Source organism: Strongylocentrotus purpuratus, unplaced genomic scaffold (assembly GCF_000002235.5).
Source record: "Strongylocentrotus purpuratus isolate Spur 01 unplaced genomic scaffold, Spur_5.0 spur5_scaffold_7, whole genome shotgun sequence".
NCBI lineage: Eukaryota > Metazoa > Echinodermata > Echinoidea > Camarodonta > Strongylocentrotidae > Strongylocentrotus > Strongylocentrotus purpuratus.
Window position 1 is genome coordinate 36465126 of NW_022145613.1, and position 23556 is coordinate 36488681.

At 37.2% G+C, this 23556-nt stretch overlaps 2 protein-coding genes across 2 annotated transcripts; one reads left to right on the forward strand and one right to left on the reverse strand.

The window, feature by feature from the left end:
• Positions 1 to 958: 958 nt before the first annotated feature.
• Positions 959 to 6661, reverse strand: LOC578811 (elongation factor Ts, mitochondrial). Its single transcript, XM_030973907.1, has 7 exons — positions 6564 to 6661; positions 5632 to 5807; positions 4962 to 5090; positions 4190 to 4309; positions 3289 to 3439; positions 2454 to 2663; positions 959 to 1874 (listed from the first exon to the last, which is right to left on the reverse strand). Exons 1-7 carry the CDS (start codon positions 6577 to 6579, stop codon positions 1642 to 1644), a joined length of 1035 nt encoding a protein of 344 aa, XP_030829767.1. The 5' UTR covers positions 6580 to 6661; the 3' UTR covers positions 959 to 1641.
• A 2152-nt stretch (positions 6662 to 8813) lies between these two features.
• Positions 8814 to 23328, forward strand: LOC100888106. Its single transcript, XM_003728576.3, has 6 exons — positions 8814 to 9082; positions 12584 to 12649; positions 13338 to 13596; positions 14816 to 14938; positions 15470 to 15639; positions 16098 to 23328. Exons 1-6 carry the CDS (start codon positions 8835 to 8837, stop codon positions 18157 to 18159), a joined length of 2928 nt encoding a protein of 975 aa, XP_003728624.1. The 5' UTR covers positions 8814 to 8834; the 3' UTR covers positions 18160 to 23328.
• The last annotated feature ends 228 nt before the right edge of the window (positions 23329 to 23556 follow it).

A 23556-nucleotide genomic window follows, 5' to 3' on the forward strand; every position in this document is an offset into this window, starting at 1 on the left:
AACATTTGTTTCAATATTTCTGTGACAGGGTCAACCACTTAATTAGAATTCAGTTCATGGAGAGAAGCATGATAGTGAATATTGAACTAATGAACTTAGTTTTAAACTAGACTCCTTCATGAGCTCAAATTCATAATTCGCAAACACAGACACACACGTACAAGTCCAAGGGACAACCTTTGCAGAACAAACAGTTTCAGATGTAGACTGTATATAGCAGGTAATATAAAGGTAATATAATATTTGGTTGCAACCATGTCAATAAAAATGAATAGGAAATACACCCCCCCCCCCCAAAAAAAAATAAAATAAAAAAAAAAAAAATATATATATATATATATATATATATATATATCGAGGGAAAACATAATTTATATCTTGTTTAGCGACCTAACTTACATCCTTGAGGAGAATACCTTTCACAGGCTTAGGCATGCTATTTATTGACTACATGTAAAATCAAGAAAATCTTACTAAACATGTAAATGGGTTTTTCCAGGACTTCATAATATTATGGCTTCACTATAATGAACCAATTCCAGTATATAAATATGGAAAAATGATACAAAAATAGCACTTTGTTGAAAATCAGCTTCACTACATTATCAAGAATCCTATAGTGCAAATAATCACGGATTGCAGAAATAAATTGAGAGAGAGCAAATAGAAATAAAAAACATAGTTTGCTCTATGACTAAACAGCATTAACTTTACATGTGTCAGTACCGTATGCCCTTCACTCAGATTTTGAACGAATTTCATAAGATTTGTACATAATCATGATTAGTTAGTGACAAGTATTGAGATATGTCTTCTCAACAGTTCATTGAATAAACGTTGCAAATCATTGAAAGTATCAATTTTTATGAACTAACATTCCACTTCCCATAATTTTATACTAGGTAAATAAATTCTGCCATCAATACAATTTGGGGAAAGAAAGGGGGGGGGGGGGAGAGACGGGGTGAAATTTAGATTTCTGTCACGATCGCCATGTAGTGCTAACAGCATAGCATCTTTTTCATAAACCCATAATTAGAAAACAATTCATGAAGAAGTATATTGGTTGCGTGGGTTTGTACATAACATATATACAAAGTAGGACAGAAAGATAAATTTGTCACCCAACATAATTATGGACAGCGTACTAACACATGGGTCATATTACTACAGAAGAGCCAATCAAAGTCTGTATGTCAAAAGGTCATGGGGAAACAATAATTAGGAAAACAGTTTATGCCGGACAATACTATGAAAACATGTGTTTAATTGTTTACTTGTCTTTGAATGTAATTTTCAGACAACGAATCTCAAGAACTTAAAGTTCTACAGCGAAGGCCAAACTGTCACTGATAGGTACGACCATCGACACTTTGCATAGTATATTATTGTATTCAAGATAACATGAATAGAAGAAGACATTCCTGTCAGATAAAGTTCAATTGATTTGAAATCTCCATATGTTAGAACAATTCATATATTACTTCATTTATTTTTTGGACCATGAAAGTCCACCAGTCACAGCCTTCAAATAAAAGATTCTTTGAATCTTAGGTCAAGCTCTTGATTAATATATCAATGCTTTACACTTTCAACAGTGCTAGGGGATTAAAACTATTGAATCTTATCCTTGATCAATCCTCAGCTGTCTCCTGTGGATTCACCGCATTCAAACCTAGCAAAGTCCACGACCTCCACATTTTCTTGAAGCAATAGTTCTCCAACTGTGAGACTTGGATCCAATAAGTATTCCTGATTCACCATCTCATCTGTCTCGGTTTCCGTAGACGATGGCACGGAGGCATGTTCATCAGATGGGTCAGATTCAGATTGGTCAGATTGTGGTGGTTGAGCCATCTCCTGTGACTTCAGATCTAGAAGGATTCATTTCAAAGGAAAGATGAGAAATACATTTAACATCACATTTAATTCATGAGATTTTTTACTTTACTCTTGAAAAGTAGCGAAACCAAATTTTTCTTATTGAGATAGGGGCCATCCAAGAGTCAAATAATTTTCAGTCCTATCTGAGGGATTTCTAATAAATGAACTATGAGCACTACCTCAGACTGAACTCTTGAATACTTCAATAGGGAGATCGGCTCAGCTAGTAGATCAAAATTTTGTTGGAATTTTAATATAAAATATCTTTGGAATCGCCTAATCATTATTATTTCCAGTGGAATATCAATATAAGAACATTTTCTGTCATTCTTTTTCAAATAAAAGAATTGTAAGTTGCACTGGATATTTGTAACTCTCAAATATTTATGTAGGCGCTGTTATGATATGCGATATCCGTCATAGTTGAATAAATAATATGTCTACCATAACAAATCAGTCTGCCGACTCTCTATTATCTTAAGTTATCTACCATTACCAAGACCCCTCAAACTCATCATCTACAACTGCATTTTAATACTCCTGGATCAAATCTACTTTAATACACTCACCCTCAGGGTCTGGTGGCGAGTACACCCCTATTCTAAGTGGATTCATCCCCACCACATGCTGTGATAGCCTCCTACCTAGCACCTCTGGGCGGAAATTCGTTGTTGTTTCTCCTAGCTTCTTGAAGACAACGAGGGCGGCATATTTACCCATAGTACACTTGCTCTGGTTTTCTTCCTTGGATTTTTGAAGGGCTGAATGAACGTAGGAACCTATGAAATAACAAACAAAATTAAAAATATGATACTGAAATCGGGATAGTATCTGGTCTGCCTGCATTCTGTTCCAGAATTTCCTTTAACAAGACATAAATACTGTTTCAGATGAACATACATCTAATTAAGATTTTCAATCTTTCCAGTTCTTGTCATTTTTGGCAGTCCCACAAGATGATGTTTGCAGAGCTGCCAACCTTGTGCGAACAAAAAAAGGAATCATGATGGCAAAAAAAAAGGAATTTCAAGCAAAAAAAAAGGAATTCATAAAAACAAAACTTACAACTACGCGCGACACACTTCCAATGCAGACATGTTCATTCATCATGCTGTGTTTTCCATACAAGCAGGTAATTTTTTTGGTGGTTATTTTGGTATTATCTGCATTTCATTTTTTTGGAGAATATTTTTCTCTTTGAGTATGTTTTAAAATTAGTTTTCTATTGAATTTGTGATCAAATCACCATTTTAGGGCAGTTGTTTGACGTGCAGTATGTAAAAAAAAAAAAAAAAAATTATTAAAAAACGTATTTTATGAAGAAAAAACGTAATACCGTAATTTGGAGGAAAAAAAAAAGAATGGTTGGCAGCTCTGTGTATGTGATTGTGGGGATCGGCTTACCAATAAAGAACTCTTGAGGTGCTTCAAGGTATAGTCCTCTCCTGATGGACATGTTCTCACCAGCCTGACCTATCGTCAGAGCTGCCAGGTCTTCCATTGTTTTACCATCATCACCAACGGATGACTTCAGATCCTCAGCAGACAGAGGAAGCTTTGAGAAATAGTGGATGAAACAAAAGAAAATAATATTAAAACATTATCAACAAGTTGAATACAAATTACATGCCGTGATTGCAAAAACCTGTGACATTGCATCCAAAGTACAAACGTATCGTTTATCTACTAACTAACCACTACTAGAATCTCAATTTCATCTTTTTTTTTTTTACTTCTATCGATAAATCAGCCTGGGGTCTCTCTTGACAGTCTGCAACAAACCAGCTGAGGTTTGTATTTACAATACAAAAAAAAACCCAGCTTTTCTCCATATGTTTAAAAAAAAAATATATATATATTTATATAGAGTCTCCTGTAATCAAAATCATTTAGAAAAAAGAAAAGAAAAATAATAAATATATATACCGGTATATATAGTTAAAGACACATAGACTATTGAATGGATCCTTATCCATTCTTTTTCTGTGTCTGTTTATAAATCATTTTTCTTAACCCAATATCCAATGGGAAAACAGAGCATTAAAATACTTTGTATCTACTGTTTCCCTTCAATCACTTCAATTGATTTGCATGTATCTTTCTAACTTTATTGTATACATTTATTGCTTTATCACCTTTACCGCAAATACCGGAAGAATGCTGAGACAGCAGTCGAGCTTCCAGTCTATTTTATACATTTATTACTTTTTTGTATACATTTATTACTTTATCAGTTTATTGTATACATTTATCACTTTACTGTATAGATTCATTAGTTTATTGTATAATGTGAGCAACCCCTCACCTTTAAAATGTTCTGATCTTCATGTTGGCCTTTTTTACTGAAGAGGGCAGCAGATGCTACATGGCTGACAAGATTCTGGAATTTAGCATTCCGTGCCACAAAATCAGTTTCACAATTCACCTGCAAAAAAGAATTAAAAAAAAACAACACTTGATATGTTGTCTAAAGTCTATTTCCATATTCACACATCAATCAAAGAAGAAAATCATGGTAATCTTAAGATTATCTTTTAAAATATGATGGGTCTGATGCAAAGATAGCTCAAGGCTGTTGAAATTTGTTGTTAAAGTAATAAAATAGACTAATGGAAGATGGGTGAAGAGGGAAATGAAACAAGTAAGGTTGGCTCAGATCAAGAGAGATAGAGAGAGAGGGGTGAGAGAGAGGGGTGAGAGAGAGGGGGGGAGGGAGGGAAGGAGTGGGAAGGAGAGGGAGAAAGAGAGAGAGAGAGAGAGAGAGAGAGAGAGAGAGAGAGAGAGAGAGAGAGAGAGAGAGAATGCAGACAGAACCGATGGGTGACAACACAGAGAAAACAAGGAAATGAAAGCAAGAAAGCAAGAAAGAAAGTATGAACATATGAAACTGTAATGACCAATTATATTAAATTTAATTTGAGCTCTTTTCCTTTCACTAATTATCTTACTTTTGCTAGATATTGGGAAATAGTTGTGATGAATTAAAATGATGAATGGTGATGATCTTCCTTTCCCTACATCCTTTCTAGAACAATTCATACAAATATAGTATTGAATTTCATGACCTATGAACTTACCTCTACCATAATAGCAGAATTAGTCTGACACATGACCCCAATGAGACCCTGAGCTGTAACTCTTCCCTGTAGTTTGGTAGCCTTACTCCAACCTTCTTTCTGGGCCTGTTCTCTCAACCAAACTTCTGCCTAGAGAGAGAAAAAAAAACAACAATAAAAATAGCATAAGTTCATATTGATACATGTGTTATTTATATTCTATGTGCTTTCATATGAGAATTACTGGTATTCATTTAGTACTATATTCATTTCAAAATTTTCATTTCCATGACTTGATGGGGGTCTGTTTATTCATATGTTTTTTAGGCATATATTGTTTGCTTATAGCCAGAAGGGTAAGTCATATCATTAAACATGATATTAACAACCTGGGTATTCTAAACAGACATTATTTAATTCTTTCAAGGAGGTTGCCTTGTTACCTTTGGTAATCAGATCCATTGAGAAGAAGCACATGTGACTGCACAATATATCAATAAATGATCATACTTGGAAAAATGCATCTTATTCTAATTGACAAAGGAAATGGTTAACATATTCAATCTGATGGTTGAGCTCATATCTTTTATAACAAACCAGAAGATATTTTATATTATCTAATTAAAATATTTTGCTTTAAAATCATTGAGTGACGTCCTCAATAATATTTTTAATTTGACCATAGCAGTACCTGATCAACATCATTACTGAATTTCTCAAGGGCCTTCCTGCAGTTTACAAAACTAAATCCAGTTTTCCTTCTCAGCTTTGCCAGATTTGCCTTGCTGCTTGTAGCAGCAGCTGTAGTCATCAGCCTCATCATGCTTGTTAATTGGAAGTGTCTTGCAGTGAGACATACTGACATTCCTGTTGGAGAAAATAGAGAGAGGGGGTGGGGGGAGGGAGCGGTGGAGAGAGGGCGGGAGAGAGGGGTGGGGAGAGAGAGGGGGTGGGGGAGAGAGAGGGGGCGGGGGAGAGAGAGGGGGCGGGGGAGAGAGAGGGGGCGGGGGAGAGAGAGGGGGCGGGGGAGAGAGAGAGGGGCGGGGGGAGAAAGAGAGGGGGCGGGGGGAGAGATGGGGCAGGGGAGAGATGGGGCAGGGGAGAGATGGGGCGGGGGAGAGATGGGGCGGGGGAGAGATGGGGCCGGGGAGAGATGGGGCGGGGGAGAGATCGATGGGGAGGGGGAGAGATGGGGCAGGGGAGGGAGCGAGAATGAGATAACAATTAACATTTTTAAGAGGGATTGAATAAAGAGAGAAGACAGTATTAAAAAATATATATATATATATATATATATATATATATATATATATATATATATATATATATATATATATATATATATAGGAGACAGGATCAGGAGTAGGTCTGCAATGGCAATGACAGTGACAGAGGAGACTTCACCGTGGTGCTGGACGTTAAAATAATTGAATTGTTTCGAGATCTGATTAACCCATTTTACACTACAGCAATAGCTATGAATGGGACCAATATTTAAAAAATGAGTAAAGCATGATCTCTTTCGTCGACGTTTGCTGATAGATCTGATAAGTACATGAATTACCTTAACAGAACACATAATATATTTTGAATAATTGAAAGCAAATTTAATCCTTAGCTCACCTGTTTTGAGGAGCATTTTTGTGAGTTGGTGCAAAATTTTACCGGCAAAAAACTAAAAGGTCCAGAAGTTAGTCTAGAGTCCAGGCGGTGTAGTAAATTATTTTCTCGAACATTATTTTGCATGGTGGTGGTGGTGGTGGGGGAGAGGGGGAGGAGGGGGGGGGGGGGGTGTCCGGGGATAAATTTGCCCCCACAACACATTGGCTTCATCTAAATGTCAGGCCCTTTAAATAAAAGAAAAACATTGAATGGCAAGGGGGATGCACAAAGCTTGACAGAGGTATATTGAGGGAAGTTGAGATTATTTTCTCTTTCCATATACCTATATATAGCTATAGGCCTTTATATATAAATATAAATATGTGACATGGATTAGACAATACCCATTCACGATTGCTCTACATGTCGATTAAGCCCAACATCTAGGGATGGGTGTGAGAGCCTGGAGAGGATACCCCCTCTCAGGCGCCGCCCCCGCCCCCCACCCCCCTCCCCCTGGCCTCGGTGCGTTAGGCCCAATTGTGGAAGAAAATGAAATAAGGGACACATGCAGTAAAGGATAAACCGGGATGTTAATTCTTCCCCAATGTCATTAGCTGTCAAGTACTTTTCCCACCGCGGCTTTTCAGTTTGCATGGCACCTGTAAATTAATTGATATTACTTTTTCCTCAAGATTTTCACAAGATTCGAGGGGGAATTACCCACACTTACTTGAGGTTTACCCATCATTTATTTGTATTTTTGTATTTTGTATTTTATTTATTTAATCACGGTTAAAAAGCCTGCTATCAGCTAGAAGCTGCTTTTCAGCAAGGCCGTGAACAACAATTGAACAAAATAAGTAAACGAATACATAATTATTATACAAAAGAAATCACAAAAATTATCATAACAACGTAATAAGATGAAAACAAACAAAATGAATTAAAAATTACTTGGATAACAGAAATGATGGAGGGGTGTATTATTCAAGAGAGGGATATAAGACGTGCGAATGTTGCCAGGCTATTTTTTAATCGGATGTTTGCCGGTAGGTTATTGAAAAGTTTTGAGGCTGAATATAGAGAGGTCTCTTTCTGAGGTAATTTGTATGTGGTCGTGGCAGTTGAATTTGGCAGTCGATATTGCGTAATAGGTAGTTGTGTGGTTTAAGATGGATCCGTGAGCATATAGTGAGGGTGGGGCTATGTTATTAACTAATTTGAAGTAAATTGACTGCTTATTCCATCTTTCGTCGAGTTGATCGACATTTAGCGTGTTATACAAAGTGGCTCTATTGAAACGATTATTTACCTCTAAAACGGACCTTAACGCTCTATTTTGTAGAACTTGGAGACGATTTAGCTGGCTTCCATATACAACAATAGTCAAAGATTGGTTGAATTAACAATTAATACAAAAGGAGAGCAGTATTTCTCGGTAAATAAAATCTGATGCGCTTTAAAGAGTATAATGTTTTTTAAACCTTTTTCCTAACATTATCAATTTAGGGAATTGATCATGTTAGACAACTATCTATTGTCACACCAAGATTATTTACAATGTGTTACTCTCTGTAATTGAGAATTTTGAATTGTGATTTTTACATTTTCAAATAACCGGAGTTTTGCTTTAGAGCCTAGTAACATGAATTGACATTTATCGAGATTGATCAGCAATTCATTATTTGAAAAACATCAAGAAATCAACTTTAAATCTCTGTTTATACTTGTTTCTTACTCTGCTGACTCTTTTGATGCAAAATGATACACGTATCATCTGCGTATAGGAAACAAAACATTTTTCAACGGATTTTACCAAATCATTCAGTGTAAGGATAAAAAGAAGGGGCCCCGAAATACTCCCCTGGGGACAAATTTTGTCTTGAACACATGAAGTGGAATGGTATACCCAGGCGCGTACGCAGGGGGGGGGGGGGTGGGGAGGGTTGAACACCCCTTTAACTTTTTTATGTATGCGTTTTGGAGGAACCCCCCCCCCCTTTGTTTTGTTTCTTAATATAAAAAAATAAAAATAAAAAAATGTGGTAATGGGTGACCCAAACGAAACGAAATATCGATCGAACAAATTTTAAAATTTTGGGACACACACACACACAAAAAAAAAAAATGTGCTCTATGTTTGCACAAATAAGAGGACATAAAATGGAAATAAAAATAGAAGTAATAAGACAGACCCCTCCTAACCCCTGCCTCCCCCACCCCCAATTCGCCGCGCCTTATCGATAATTAGGCGCCTTGATGGAAGACTAGCTTATGTAGATAGACAATATGGAGGCGGCTGAAGATGCTACGGGCGAAGAAGTTCAGGCAAGTGCACTGGATGTGGAAATAAAAGAGGAAGAAGCCTCCGAAGATGCACCTCAAGAAACTGAATGTCAACGTCAACAAATAACAATCGAGTCTTCAAGTATTGAACTTGAAGATGAGTTCGGAAAATGGTCAAATATGAAGAATTTCCTGGGTATTTCTGGCATCAAAAGCGACGCCCGGCTCGCAGGGTTCCTCATGAATTTTTGGTAAATAACTTGTTTATTTCTGAGGCAAGCGATCATAATAAGATCACAGTTGGCATGCAACACATACCTAACCCAAACTAGGCTTGTCACCATTAAGAAAGCAACCTCAACCACTTGCCGTCTTTGCCACCAGGAAGATGAGGATAATATCCACTTTGTGGCCTCCTGTAGTATCCTAGCGTCACACCGAAGTGACTTCATCGGAGAAATGCAGAGCAGACACTTTTCTGAAACCACCCTCTCATACTTCAACTTCAATGATGGCTTTGCATTCACAAAAGCTATACTTCTTCCCAACCACCTCATGCTCCCATCAATTCTATATGATAGACTGAACACTCTAATTCTACTCTTCCTCCATAAAATTCACATTGCCCGTACCTCTATCCTTTCCTCTCCCACTTGAATGTTTGTAACTACAATGTCAACAGCTGGAGACGAAAGGCACCAACACTGACGCTTGCAGAATACAACTGCAGATCTCCGAGAACAACGGAGGAAGAAGAAGAAGAAGGTCCCATATATGGATAATTTTGTTTGGTTTATTGCAGAGCTGAGTGTGCTTGTTGTGAATAAGGATTAAGGTTTGTCAGCTCAGAATATTTTAACTTGACACATACCAATCATAGTGTCAATGTCTGAACTCTCAAGATTTTAACATGACAATAGTAAACACAGTCACTGTGACTGAGCTGAGTGAGAGTGAGACAGGTATGAAATAATTGGACGAGTGAGATTAATTTGTGGCTTGTGCTAGGCAAATTCATGCAAAAAAATATATTCAAAAAATTGTCTTGAAAACACATCAGACAATTAGTCTGAACCGAGTCAGGAGCAAATTTGAAGAAATTATTTTTTTTAATTGTTGTACAACCAAAGATATTAGAAGAAAACTGACCAAGCTGCCAAACTTTGGAAAGAGTTTGGAGTGAGACATTGCGAGGGAGCGAAGCGCCCGAGGGGCGGGGGATGGTGTGGAAGGGGGGTGTCCCCCCTTCCACGGTAGGGAACTTTTACAATTTTGCAATTGAAATGGTGCAATCTGGTGTATACTTTAACCCTGATTCCACAAATACATAAGGCAGGATTCAAATAGGTTAATTGATTTCATGAAGTACACTGACCTTGAAAAAATACAAACTTCCACATTTGTTAGTGCATTATTCCAAGAGGACGGCCCAGGCCCATTATCCGATCGCAAACACTGAGCCAACTGGGCGATGTACAGCGATGACGGGCCATGGCATCGACATTCGCTTGTCGTGTCTCGCACAAAAACCCCGCTTCATATTAAAGTAACGACGTCACTCGCGCACGCAGGATAAGCCAATCGCAATTTGTGGTTTAAAAAATGTTGAAACTTTCGGCAGGGATATTGAATATCCGATATAATAGACATTTTTTTTTTAGTTTCTATTTTCGGGGTTCAGCGTGAGAATTCCTATGATCAGCGGGAGAGCGTGAGAATTGGGTGAATTGCGTGAGACTCACGCAGATTGCTTGAGAGTTGGCAGCCCTGCCAAGTATCTGTCCTAAAAATCGTACATGTAAAAATGTCCTTAGACATTCGACAGCTAAAAATGACGCGCGCGGTTGCGTTACGTGCGTTCTCTAATCCAAAATCGTACCTCACACACACACTGTTGCCATACCATGAAAGGTCCATAGTGGGGAGCTAGCTGGCTGGAAGTTTGCCAGCAAGACCAACGCACCTTCGGAGCTCCACAGCGCGCAATTTTAGCGGAACTCGAAAGGTTCGTCGTGGGAAGGTGACAGGCTAGCTTTTTGCCAAAAAAACGCTAGATCGTCTGCTGGCAAAATGAAAATAACTACGATCGAGAACATCGTCAGTTTCTTAACTTTTCAGTGAGATAATTCTGAATTCTAATTGAGACTATATAATAAATTAAATCGACAAAGAAACCTCGGTAGATCTCTTATAACTATACAAAAGCTTGTTTATTTCTTCATTTGACATTTTGTTTTCGAGCCATTTTTTTGTGCGCGAGTCAATGCAAACTATGTATTACCAAACTTTCAACAAGCAAGAAACGGTGAACACTCGCGGACCTCGTATCAAATTCGTTGCAAAAAAAATTTCAAGGGTGATTTTGAAGCAGTGAAGAAAATTGGCGCTGCAATGCGCAGAGATATACTTGAAAGAAACCAAAAAATCACACCTGAATTTCCAGAAAATCGTATTTTTATTACCGTACCTAGTTTTATGAAGATTTGTCGGAAAAAATGTCAATTTTTTCCGTTTGGTGGTCATTTCTAGGCTAATATTTAAAAAGTTGAATCAGTAATGGGCCGGATGTTTCTCTTCTCGTACTCGCATGTTATATCTACTTAGATAAAACATAGGATGGTTATGGGTAAGACCGGGTAACATTATAAAAAAGATATATCCTTCCACCCTCCCATATCCAAGTTTTGGGCTGATTATTGCCGACCCACCGCACCAAGGCCTTTCAGATTTTCGTACGCGTGCAAAGCGCCCTCTAGTGCCCCATGAATGTGCCTACTTGTGCTAATCTTCTTAACGCCGATTTTGTATTGCCAACTTGATGCTGACTTTACAATGATAACAATCAGTATTCAGTGTAAATAGGAGCGCCCATACACATGGAGTGTCGCTAATTAAGTGATTCCATGTGCAAGCTTAATACACTAAATTAATTGCTATTGTCAAATTGGCATATTTTAGGAATGTTGAGTGAATCCCCCCCCCCCCCCTCCCTCCCTCCCCATTCTATTTTGAAGTTTAGTTATTCATTGTAATTTTCAGTGCACTCTCTTAACTCTCAATCCAAGGGTTTGGGGCTCTAATCCCAGGTGGCACTAAAGTCCTTTGGCAAGACCGACTGTAGACATTGTCATTAATCCACTTTTGCCACTCTCTACACAGGTGTAAATGGATACCTATATGCCACAGCGCTACATGTCCGGCCGCCAGCTATGACTGGGGTAATAATGTTGGAGCGCCAGGAGTGTCACATTGTGACAGACATGTGCGCTGCCTTTACAAGAAACCACCATCATTGTTTATTATTGTTATTATTATCATTATTATTAAATCAAACTAGTCATGATATTGTTCAATATATTTTGGTACTTTTCTTTACAAAACACACCAAACAAACAACAAAACAAAAGTAAAATGTAGGTGGCAAAACAAGTGGTTGGAAACAAGATATCAAGAATCAACCTTGGTATTCTAACCTGTGAAAACCAATTAAAGCTTTTGATTCCCTTGGTGTATAGTCTAGGGTCTAACATCACACATTGCAATTCACTGACATGGATGGGAGGATGCACCTGTAAATTGTAGTGAAATGTGGCATATGCAAACAAATGTTGTAAAATGAGTAGTTTCTCTTTTTTCAGCCCTTGTGTTGTTAAAATTATATTTGATGTGATATCATTGTAAGACCAAATAAATTGCCTATATTTGAAATTGAAAATTTGAAATCGGTACACTTTGCAATTTTCTCTCTTTAGGTCAGACCACAAGAATTGCAAACAATTGGAGAAAAAAGAGAAGAAGAAGAAGAAATCCAAACAAAGGTTGGTATGTCATTCTTAAATCAGTGCATCTAATCAGTCGTGGTTAAGGATTGATTCTCTTTATTTTCAGTAAAGCTAATGAAAGCAAGGATATAGTCAGGGCTCGACACTAACATGCACCCAAGGCATATGGCTGCCCTAAAACTAGCTCAGGACCCCACAGAGTGCTCAATGTATATAGACCCCAACATTTCAATCCGGACCCCAAACGAAAAACGTCACTGTGGAGCTGTCACATAGTGATACCAGCATTAAGTTGGGGTTGCGGGTGAAAGAAATGGTCAAATTAAGTACATATTCCGGTGAGAACTAAGATATGAATTCAACAAATTAAGCTCAATTGAATCTTTATATTGCCTCTGTAAAAATGCACTTATGCTTTTGCCTTTTACTACAAGTAAAAATCATTACAAGACTTGAAACTTGTTGGAGTAGACCTCTTTGATTCCATCATTGAATATGACACAGTTCAGAGGGGCCTTTCACAAAACATGTCATCAGTGACAAATGACAGTTTTTGTTATAAGCTTCTGAAATCCTTGCTTCTGATTGATTATCAACAAATTTGTCACTGATTTTTGACATTTGTCATTGAAAAAATGCTTTGTGAAACGTGTCCCAGGTCTAACAATACAATCTTTGGATGGCAGTGATTAACTACTAACACTCTTTTTTTCTTATCTAACAGACATGAGCCAGCTCCCCCTACTGTCAAGATTCCAGTTCGAATGACAAGTAGAGGTCGTCCTGTATACAAACCCAACATCCTTCAGGTCAAGCTGACCAGTGACTCACGGTCCAAGAAATCTAAGCGAAGAGCAGCTCTACAGAAGCAGCGGGATGCCATCAAGAAAGCTAAGATCAAGAAGCAGCAGGCCGCAAAGAAGAAGAGAGGGCAGGCTAAGACGAAGAGGAAGGTTTCTAAAGTGCCTCGTATAGAACCAAGGGTGAGTATGCTCATCCAATCAAAATCAGGAAGTGTTTCATATAAAGCACATTTCCCTTGCATGGTTACAAAGCGCTGCACACTTGATCCACATGTTTGGGCCAATACAATCCATGATCTGTAGCAAAATAAATGGGACTTTAGATATTTCTAGAACTGGTCTAGAGATTTAGCTATCTTCAAAGTAGTGAGAAGGTGGTTCCACAGTTTTGCAGCAATTGTAATGGGTGTGCTTGAATGCATACCAATACCCAATGATCATGCCTTTGAAAATGGTATTTTATTGAAAGTTATCTCTTTAGATCCAAGTCTAGTCACCTACACCTGTATAGGATGGAAATTATTTTCTTTAAAGGGATCGTTTAACAATGTAAAATCTGAGATACACGGCCCTACGTGTTATCAGTGTCTGTGATATGGTGTAATATTGAAGCACTAAAAATATTGCGCTTCAAAATGATCAAGAAGTGCCTCAAAAAAGTAAAAATCTTTGAGTGACCGGTTTTTACCATACTCGTTTTCCCCAATAGACTGTAGTGTTATGAAAACCGTCAGGCGAACGGTTTTCAAAATTTGTAATTCCAATCATAACTTATCTTGATAATCAGACGGGCGATCGGCTTGTAAAAGTCATGGGGTTCCTGACTAACCTAAAGGTTTATAATTATCATTGCACATGAGCTAAATCCAGAATTTTGTTTTAGAATCTGAGACAAAGTTACCGGATCCCTTTAAGGAAAGTAATGGCTGTTTAGCTAAAGCTATTTGATATTGGAAAGCCAGGAATTGAGGACATGATTGATATTAGCATCCACAATTATCAATACGTATAACCAATGCTAATGAAGGAAATTGGAGCAATGTATGTGGATTTAAAGATGACTGTGAGAGGGAAGAATGCAAAAAGAGAAGTAAAGATAAGTAGTGAATAACAAAACAGAGGAGTTTGAGGAAGGAAAGAACGTAATGATGGTCTGACATGTTGTACTGATGGTACCATGTTGTTGAAATAAAGGCAGAGATTTTGTGACTATTCAAACACCCATTCATGATGTTTCCCTCATTTCAAAATTATGATAAATGCTTGCTACAATTCTTCATGGTCTATTTTTGTAAGAGACTTTTCAGACATTTACGTGTCTTGAAATGGTATTTTGCTTATTGCTTTATTGATCATTTTTACTTCCGACTAAAATGTTTCCTTCTGTACCTTTACTCAGGAAATGAAGATCATTTGGCGGTCTGATGATGAAGAGGATGATGATGACGATGATGATATCAGTGAATTTTTTGATGATGATGCCGATGGTGACTACACCCCTGCAGGTCGCAGAAAGCCCAGGGTAATTTTGATACTTACTTCTTGTAATGATAGCTATATGATACTACAAGACATATTTACATGCGGAGTTGCTTAGGAGATACCTCTGAAGGTTGAGATGATTGGTTGATATATTTTAAAACCTTTGTCAGGGGAATTTACCCATGGGTATTCCCACTTTCACAGTTTTCTGATTTAATCCCTAAAAGTTGAGTTTTCAGCACTACAAAACAAAAAAGAATTGCAAACAAACCTCACTCTAAAAAACACAGTCCCATGAATGAAAGCGAGCTTGTGTTTAATATGTCATGGCAACCCTTAGCCTCATTTTTATGCTTGGGTGCAAGCATTGCCTAACTGGGGTGTGACAGATCAATTCTTATGATGTCTTGTTAGTCTGAGTTTCTTGGTCTCTTTTTTCATAATCAACTTAGAAAGTGCTTTAAAAAACCCAGTTAAAAAAAACTATTTAAAGAAGAAGGAAAAAAAAGACCAATCATCATAGTCACCCATGTTATAAGCACATAATTTGATGTTATTTCTGTGTATTCAGGGCCTAGCAAAACTTGCAGCTGATACAGAGTTCAGTGATGGTGAGCTGAGCGACCAAGAAACCCAACGGATCAAGCCCAAAGCTGGTCAGAGAGGAAGGAAACGTGTGATCAAAAGGGGAGATAAGCTACCACCTAAGAAAAGGAAATATTTGGATAAAACAAGATTGAAGTAAGTGTACAATATGAATGTTGATTCTGAAGTAGTTATAGAGTTAATGGCTTTTGGTCATGAACTTGTTCAAACATTTATTGAAACTGTTCACAACATACTCACATGTATAGAGTGGCTCCTACCTAATTTTATTTAGTTCATATATTTATTTTATGGCAAGTTGCTGTAATCATCAGTTTCTTTACTATATATATATATATATTCTTCCCACATATGAAATGTAATTGAGAGTGTTGGCTGATGTATTTTGTCAAGTTTATCCATTTTCTTCATAATCCCACTTACCATGAATACTGAACATGAGAGGTTTTAATCTGTATGGCCCATTGAACATACAGCAAAATTATTTTGAAAAAAGAAATTCTCTTTTGTGTCAGCTCTGATTAAGATGAGTGTGATTTAATTCATGCAGCATATATGTTATACAAGATGCATTTTCAATTTTCCTTTTTTAGGGGTGAGACGTGGTATCGCTGTCGCATCAAGAAGATGATGAAATATACCAAGCGGTTCCAGTGCAAGATCTGTCTTGTGGAAGTGAGTTTCATCACCGAGGTGATTGATCATATCCAGAACGAGCATGCAGACCAGATCTCAGGCTTCCGTACATCCCTAGGACCTCACCTAGAGAGATGCGGCCTCACTGTCGTTTGGAGTCTGCCAGAGCTTCCAGAGTCTTCACAAACCACTCCAGGAGCAGGTAGAGATGATGGATCTGTCTTGAAGAACATGACGGATACACCCGGAGGTGATGGTGAGGGTACGTCAGCATTGAAGCTTGGTAATGATAAGAATGGAGGGGAGGATGAGAGGGAAGGAGGTGGAGATGGCTTTCCTATGGGTGGGGGGATTCTGAAGGGAGGTTATATGTCTTTGTTGGTAGGTAATGAAGCAAATGCTTCTTCTCGTGAAGCGGATGCTCAGGAGGATGATGGAGAACCTGACACCAAGAGTAAGAAGACAGATGAAGAAGGCAAGCAGGATGGCATAGTTGGAGGTGGCGATCGTAGAGCGGTGGCTGTTCTAGATGGCCAGACAGATGTTCTCTTTAAAGATCGTCAGAGTGATTCCCAGGTTACCAATCTAGAAGAAGATGTTGATGTGTTGTATGAACTTCAAGGCTGGGTAGTTATCATGATAGAATGCCCAGACTGCCAAGAATATGTCAGTATATACAGCTTGCCTAAACACCAGTTCCTACATAACAAGCCTAAGCAGGAACACAAATGTGACAAGTGCAACAAAGTTTATAGACGTCTCAACCTGCTACGCAATCACCAGAAACGTCACATGGAGAAACCTCCCAAACCCCAAGAAGAAGACAAGACTTTCATGTGTGAGCTATGTGGCGATGTTTTTAGAAAGGCAAAATACCTAAAGAATCATCAACTCCGTCACCAAGGTAACCTTCCATTCGTCTGCAAAATATGTGACCGACGATTCCTCTTCCAGAGACAGTTGAAACGGCATGATATAATCCATCGAGATGTGAAGCCTATCCTGTGCCAGGAATGTGGCCGTGGATTTGTTCAGCGTTCACAGCTCAATGCACACATGCGTCAACACACTGGAGAGAAACCTTATAAATGTGACCTGTGTGAGCGAGCCTTCACCCATAACGTCTCTCTCAAGACGCACAAGAAGCGAGACCATGGCGTCCAGGTCGGCAAGTGTGCCAATCCTCATCTAGGACGTCCAAAAATGGGCGGGGAGGGTCTACCCAAGAGCAAAGGCACGAGAGCAACATCATCCAGAAAGGCTTCCCAGACTAGGAACCAGACAGTGATCAACAACCCTCCGACGATGTCACAGTATTCAGAATGCAGAATGGTCAATCCTATCATGAATCATCTCCCACTTGGTCTAGTCATCAACCCTGACAGACAAGGTATGGATCTTAGCATGGATTCCTCTGACAGTCCTCCTGGGATGGACAGCAACAGGGCAGCACCCATGCAGAGTAGGACAGATGACCGATCCCATCGAGAGAGGCATGCATCTATAGACAGACAGAGCGCAACCATTCACAACATGGACACCCACTCCAGACCAAACCACAGTGAAGGACAGAGCAACATGGAGCATCTAGGAAACCCCCATATAGAGAGATCTGTCATTAACATGGACAGGCATGCTGGGAATGGAGCAGCAGGGAATAGCAGCGCAAACAGTGGAGGCAACCATAACTCCCACTCCCACTTTGAACGTGCCATGGCCATGCCGCTGATTGAGAGATCCCTTGGAAGTCACCTGATGGACAGACAGGGACTTTCCCCTACAATTGATAGCCGACCAGGCAACGCTCATAGCCACCACATGGACCATCACCATCATCAAGGTGGGATACCACTCATAGCCAGACCGGACATGAACCAGCATCTTATGAGACAGAAGAAAGGGAAGGAATTAGAGATGCCCCCTCATCAGAACAACCCGTCCCATCCACCATACCCTTGGGGAGCTTGGGGCAACGCTGGTGAAGGAATGGGCATGAGATTCCCTGTATTCCCACAGTAGACAGGAAAGCCCTTTTTAGAGTAGCTCATCATGCATCTTCACTTCTACGTGGTGCCACTTACAGATAAAACCTGAGGTAGATACTTCATGTACTTTGCCACTGACCTATGGGTTTATTGCAGGTTTTGCCTGTGCGCATGTAGTTGTTGATTTTGTGAGATGGAACTTTTAAATGGTTGGCCTGTTTTTATTTTTCACATCTAGGACATTGTTTTAGAGCATGATTGGTGATTAAAATACATGAGTTATCAATTATTGCGTGATAAAAGTGTAACAATACAAACATATGAGACGCATATTTGCTCTTTTCAGAAAGGGTTGTAAGGTTATCATGTCAGATTTAAAATACTGTATTGAAGATGTTTAGAATGTGTCTCCATGTGGTCATTCAATGACAAGGTATGCATGGGCAGAGAAACAAAGAAAAAACAAAAACAAAACTTATACATGTATATATGAAAGCCAACTCAAAACAAAAATCAGAAACAAAAACTAAACCGAAAAAAAAAATTGCACTTGCTAGTTTTATTTAACATGTAAATTCAGTTTAGAATTGTTCATTAACAAAATAAGTACACTTTCAGTAACTGTGAAATCTGAAACTTTTGCATCCTAAGAAATTTTCACAAACTTTTTTGAGTGGTTCAGATTTGTGAATAATTGGATCCCAGTCGACACAACATTAAATTTATGCTAACTTTCTTGCCATGAAACTGGTCACCCGCAACAATTCACCTGAGTTTCATGTCGCTAAAGTTTTCTGATTGTACAGTGAGTCACATCTTGACATTTGTTATTAAAGGGATTTCTGTGTCATTTTACATAACTAAATGTATTAATTGCATGTCATATTGATAAATGAGAACTTTCTATTGTATATAGTACTGCACCGATCTATTATCTAAAAGAGAATAAGAAAGAAATCACCATACTTTTTATTCAAGTAGCCAACAGCATTACTTTTTTTTCACATATGCGGCAAGATTCTTTTAAAATCTGTATTTTAAAGTAGATGAATAATGTTTAACACTTGTAGCCTTGCAGGTATGTATGCATAACATGTATCTCTCAGATTTTATGACAAAATACTGCATTTCAAGTAAAAGTCATCAAAATCTAGAGAACTATCTTTTTAAGAGTGTATATATTCACCAAAGAATTGGAGAAATGTTCGGCAAGATAATATTGTAAAGTAAGTCAGGGTTTTTCCCTTTTTTAAGTATTATGAGGTGCAAGCTCAAATCCTTGCTCTCCACTACCGTAGCCTATTTGTATTATTCTTTTCATAACCATGTGGTTTCATTTTTGTTTTTAATATTTAAGAAAACACTGGCATGTGTAAACACTTGATGTTGTTATACAGTGCATACTTGTGATAAGTCTCAAAGGCTTACTTTTATCACATTTAATGTGAAATTTTCTTAGAACACTCATCTATATGGACCGGTGCTGCGTAAAGAGTAGAATACCTGTAGTATTTAAAGAGGCAGTCATCCTGATATTAAGTTGGTTGTCGTAAAAGCAGAAATATCAGAGAAACAAGTTAGTGAAAGCTCTCAAAATATTGTTTTTACTTAAACTGAATATCAGGGTAGACTTTGTTTTTGCTGAAATCCAAACGAGAGCTCTTAGTTTCATCTGGGAAGGCATAAATTCATCTTAATTGTCATGCCATACCCAGGAGAGTGAAGGGGTCACATAGAATGTGACAAAACCTTCCAAATTGACTTAAATTTAGTTGCCTTATATATCATTAGTTATATATGATAATATTAGTTAGAACTTTAGTGATAAGAAATTGAAATTGAAATTGAAAGCTAATTTTGTAATAAGCTTGAACAGCTAGAAGTAACTGTTCAAAGTGCTTTTGGACAGTATTATCACCATGGGCACTGAATTCAATTTCAGTCCCACTCTGTGTACTGTGGTGCACAAGTGCAAATTCCAAAGGATAAATTGGACATAGATCTATAGAAACAAATATTACAATATATTTCCCGTTGAATTTTATAATGCCATTTTACTTGAAGTATCTCTAGTGCTAAGTGTAATATAGTGAGTGACAAAAAGTGCAGAATTTTAGTGATATTTGCATGTTGCTAGATGTATGTACTATTATTTGTTATTACTGGTGCTATTTTTCTATAAATGATTAAGCTAATAATGAAATGTCAACAAATTATTCTAAGTATGCAATAATGATGGTGATAAATTTTTTCTTCAATAAGTACCATTCTAATGTATTTTTCATTGATAAAAGTACTTTCCGTAAATTTAAATGATGTATCGTCCAAAATCACACTGTATCCTTGTTTGAGAGTAAAGCCCATTGCAAACTTAGTATCTGTCAATGACGAAGTAGTGTGGAAGGTGTCAATTGAAATGGGCTTCAAAAAGTAGTTATTGTAAAATCCTTCAAATTCAAGACTTCCAGCTGATTATAAATCTTTATTTTCAAAAAAGCACAGACTGGCACATTTTTCACTCACAGCGAATGCCCAATAAGCCTTGAATGATAGTAATAGTCACTGGCATGACTTATCGCAAGAACCCATCTTTTTTCTCTCAAACTGATATTCTTTAATATACTATTTTACAATTTCAATTCTGATATTTCTTTTAGATATTTGGAATTCCAATCAGGAATAACTCGTATATTTCTGATATTCACATCTATTTCATAATGTAAGTTTTTACAAAATGACAACATTGTCAGATAGTGTAGTGTACAGTGAGCTTCATGAGAAAGCTAGCATTGTTTTTAGTAATGAAAATGAAGACACAAAGAGTTTTGTTATGATTACAGTAGAAGAGAATGGCAAATATCAAGATATTTTGAGAGGTTTTATTATAATGAAATAATGAATTTTAAGAAATGTGCACTTTGAATACTAATGACATGTTTAGTGCATGCTATACATGCTATACAATAAAATAGTTGTTGTATTCATGGTATGAATTTTAATGAAACCTTTATTGCTGATTTGCTACATTATAATGTGTGCTGCTAATATGAATAGAGCTGTATTTTAAAGGATTTTAATGCTGGAATTTTCACAAAATTGTATAACTGCTGGTAATGGTTACTATTAAAGTAGTGTAAGAAAGAGAAAGCAAAAAGTGAATGAAATGGCAAATTACTGAATCATGATTTCTGTATTCTTCTAAGCACGTTGTAAATAGTTGTCAATTTGAATGTTCAATGTCTGCATGGTTTCAGTTCTTCAGTCTGTATTTTCAAGTTCATTTGAAGGTGATATGGAGACGGTACCTGAAGGGGTCGTCCATCCTCCATCCACCACATTTGACATCAAATCTGAAGAACCGATATTTGAATGCACAGTATGCATTATTACACAAGGAGGAAGATAAACTGCAGAAAATGTCAAAGGTCAATCAGAATATGATGTCGTCCATCCTGTTGAGGGTACGCTCATTTGTATAGTCCTAACAACAGAGGTTAGCTTTCTTCACATCAATGTTTTGTAGATGAATGCTGTATTAGCCCTGTAATGACTCCTGGTCCAGTGGTAGTAAACAATGTAGTATTAAGCTGTCACAGAAGGGAACATTGTATGTGTGTGTGGTGATTTTATAAAATTTTAAAATAACACAATCTGCAAGTACTTGTATCATTTAGCGGACTTTAATAGTTCCATAGATAGTTGAATGTATGTGTCTGAATTAGCATGTAAGCATGTTTGGTACTGCAAAGATATAGATATTTTGGAAACTGTAATAATTATACATGTTCATGTAGTTGATGTGAGTTGAGTTGAGATCATGCCGAGTATATACATTCGTAGCTTTCAACTCATTTTGATGAAAATGATTTTAATCTCTGCACGACTAACTATAGCCTTAAATTAGAATGAGTTTCTTCTCTTTATCTAGCCATTATGCATCACATTGATATTATAGGATTGTAGCCAATTATAAGATAATATGTGCATGGATGTGTTCTAACTCTGAGCAAAACTGTGCGCTTTATTTGTAACGTGTTATGCTTTATTGTGCTGTAGATTCAATTTTTTAGTTTGACATATTTAGAGCCTTAAATGAAAGCTGTTAAATCTCTTACAATTTTCTTCCCCTTTCTTGGTGTATTCATTGTATAAATTCCATGCAAATTTTCCATGTTCTCTATTCTTGCTAGTGTATCATGTATAATGTATACAGTGGCCTGTATTGAAGTTTTCAAGTATTACCCAAAGATCTTCTGTGCACTAAGCACACTAAACTGTATGTTGCACATGGATAAGTTTGTGTGTGACACCATTTTTTTCTTCTTCAATTACATCAGAATTATAAATTCAAGGTGTAATTTCATTGGTACTGTATGTGTTCAAGAAAAAAAATTGTGATATTAATAGATTGATGCTACGGTCATAAATATTTTGTTTTCTCCTTCTGTTTACCATAAAGTATTCATCAGATAAATGTGCCAATACTAAATTTTGTTCTGCATAACATGATAAGATGTAGATTATAATTCTATTCATTTTCCTCAAGTAAAGCTGCGTAAATTTCAGGCACAATGGTCATCTCTTTCATATAGTAATTGATAAAAAACGAAGACTAGAGAAAAAACTCATTGTGTTATTTACAAAAACAAAACAAATTAAACTATAAGACAAGGTGACTTGTGGCACAATTATTCCAACAATAAACACTGTATAAACAATACAACTTAATAGTTGTAATCATGTTATGGTACATTCAATTTAGTGCTATTATCTCTTAATATCAAATTATTGTACTAAACATAAGCTTTAACCAATCATAAACACAATTATATTGATGACCAGAAGAGAAATAAGAATAAGGTACCAAAAAAAAAAGGCTTGTTTATCCCGTCCTTTACATTGCTACATTTCTAATGAATGCTTGCGTAAACGTAATCAGTATTTTTAAAGCTTATGTATTATTTTATTAAACAAACTGACCATGAATCTTTTTATGTTCTATAATACATGTATGTAAATCTAATGACATTATTTCAAGATTAGATATTGTATGTAACTATAATTTATGTTAACGTAGCAAAGCTACTCTTTATATGTTTCGTACATTTTTAAAGAAACTATTCTTTTCTTCCTATCTTGTATCATTGTGCGCCTATCGGTTGTTTTCAACATTAAATGTCATCCTGACACAAACGGAAATTTAGATATCTGTGTGTTTTAGTGTATTTTATTGAAGTTTTTAAACTGCCTCCTATTTACTTAGTATAATTAATTCTTATTGAGAGCACTGAAACACGACTCCACATGGAAGCAGGCTAGAGCTTGATGTCGTAACATCTGAGAAGAGGGCGAGTGGCGTGAAGGGGAGAGGGGGCAGTCCAGGATCAATATCATTGAGGTCCCATACAAAACAAAGAACTGTAAAATACAC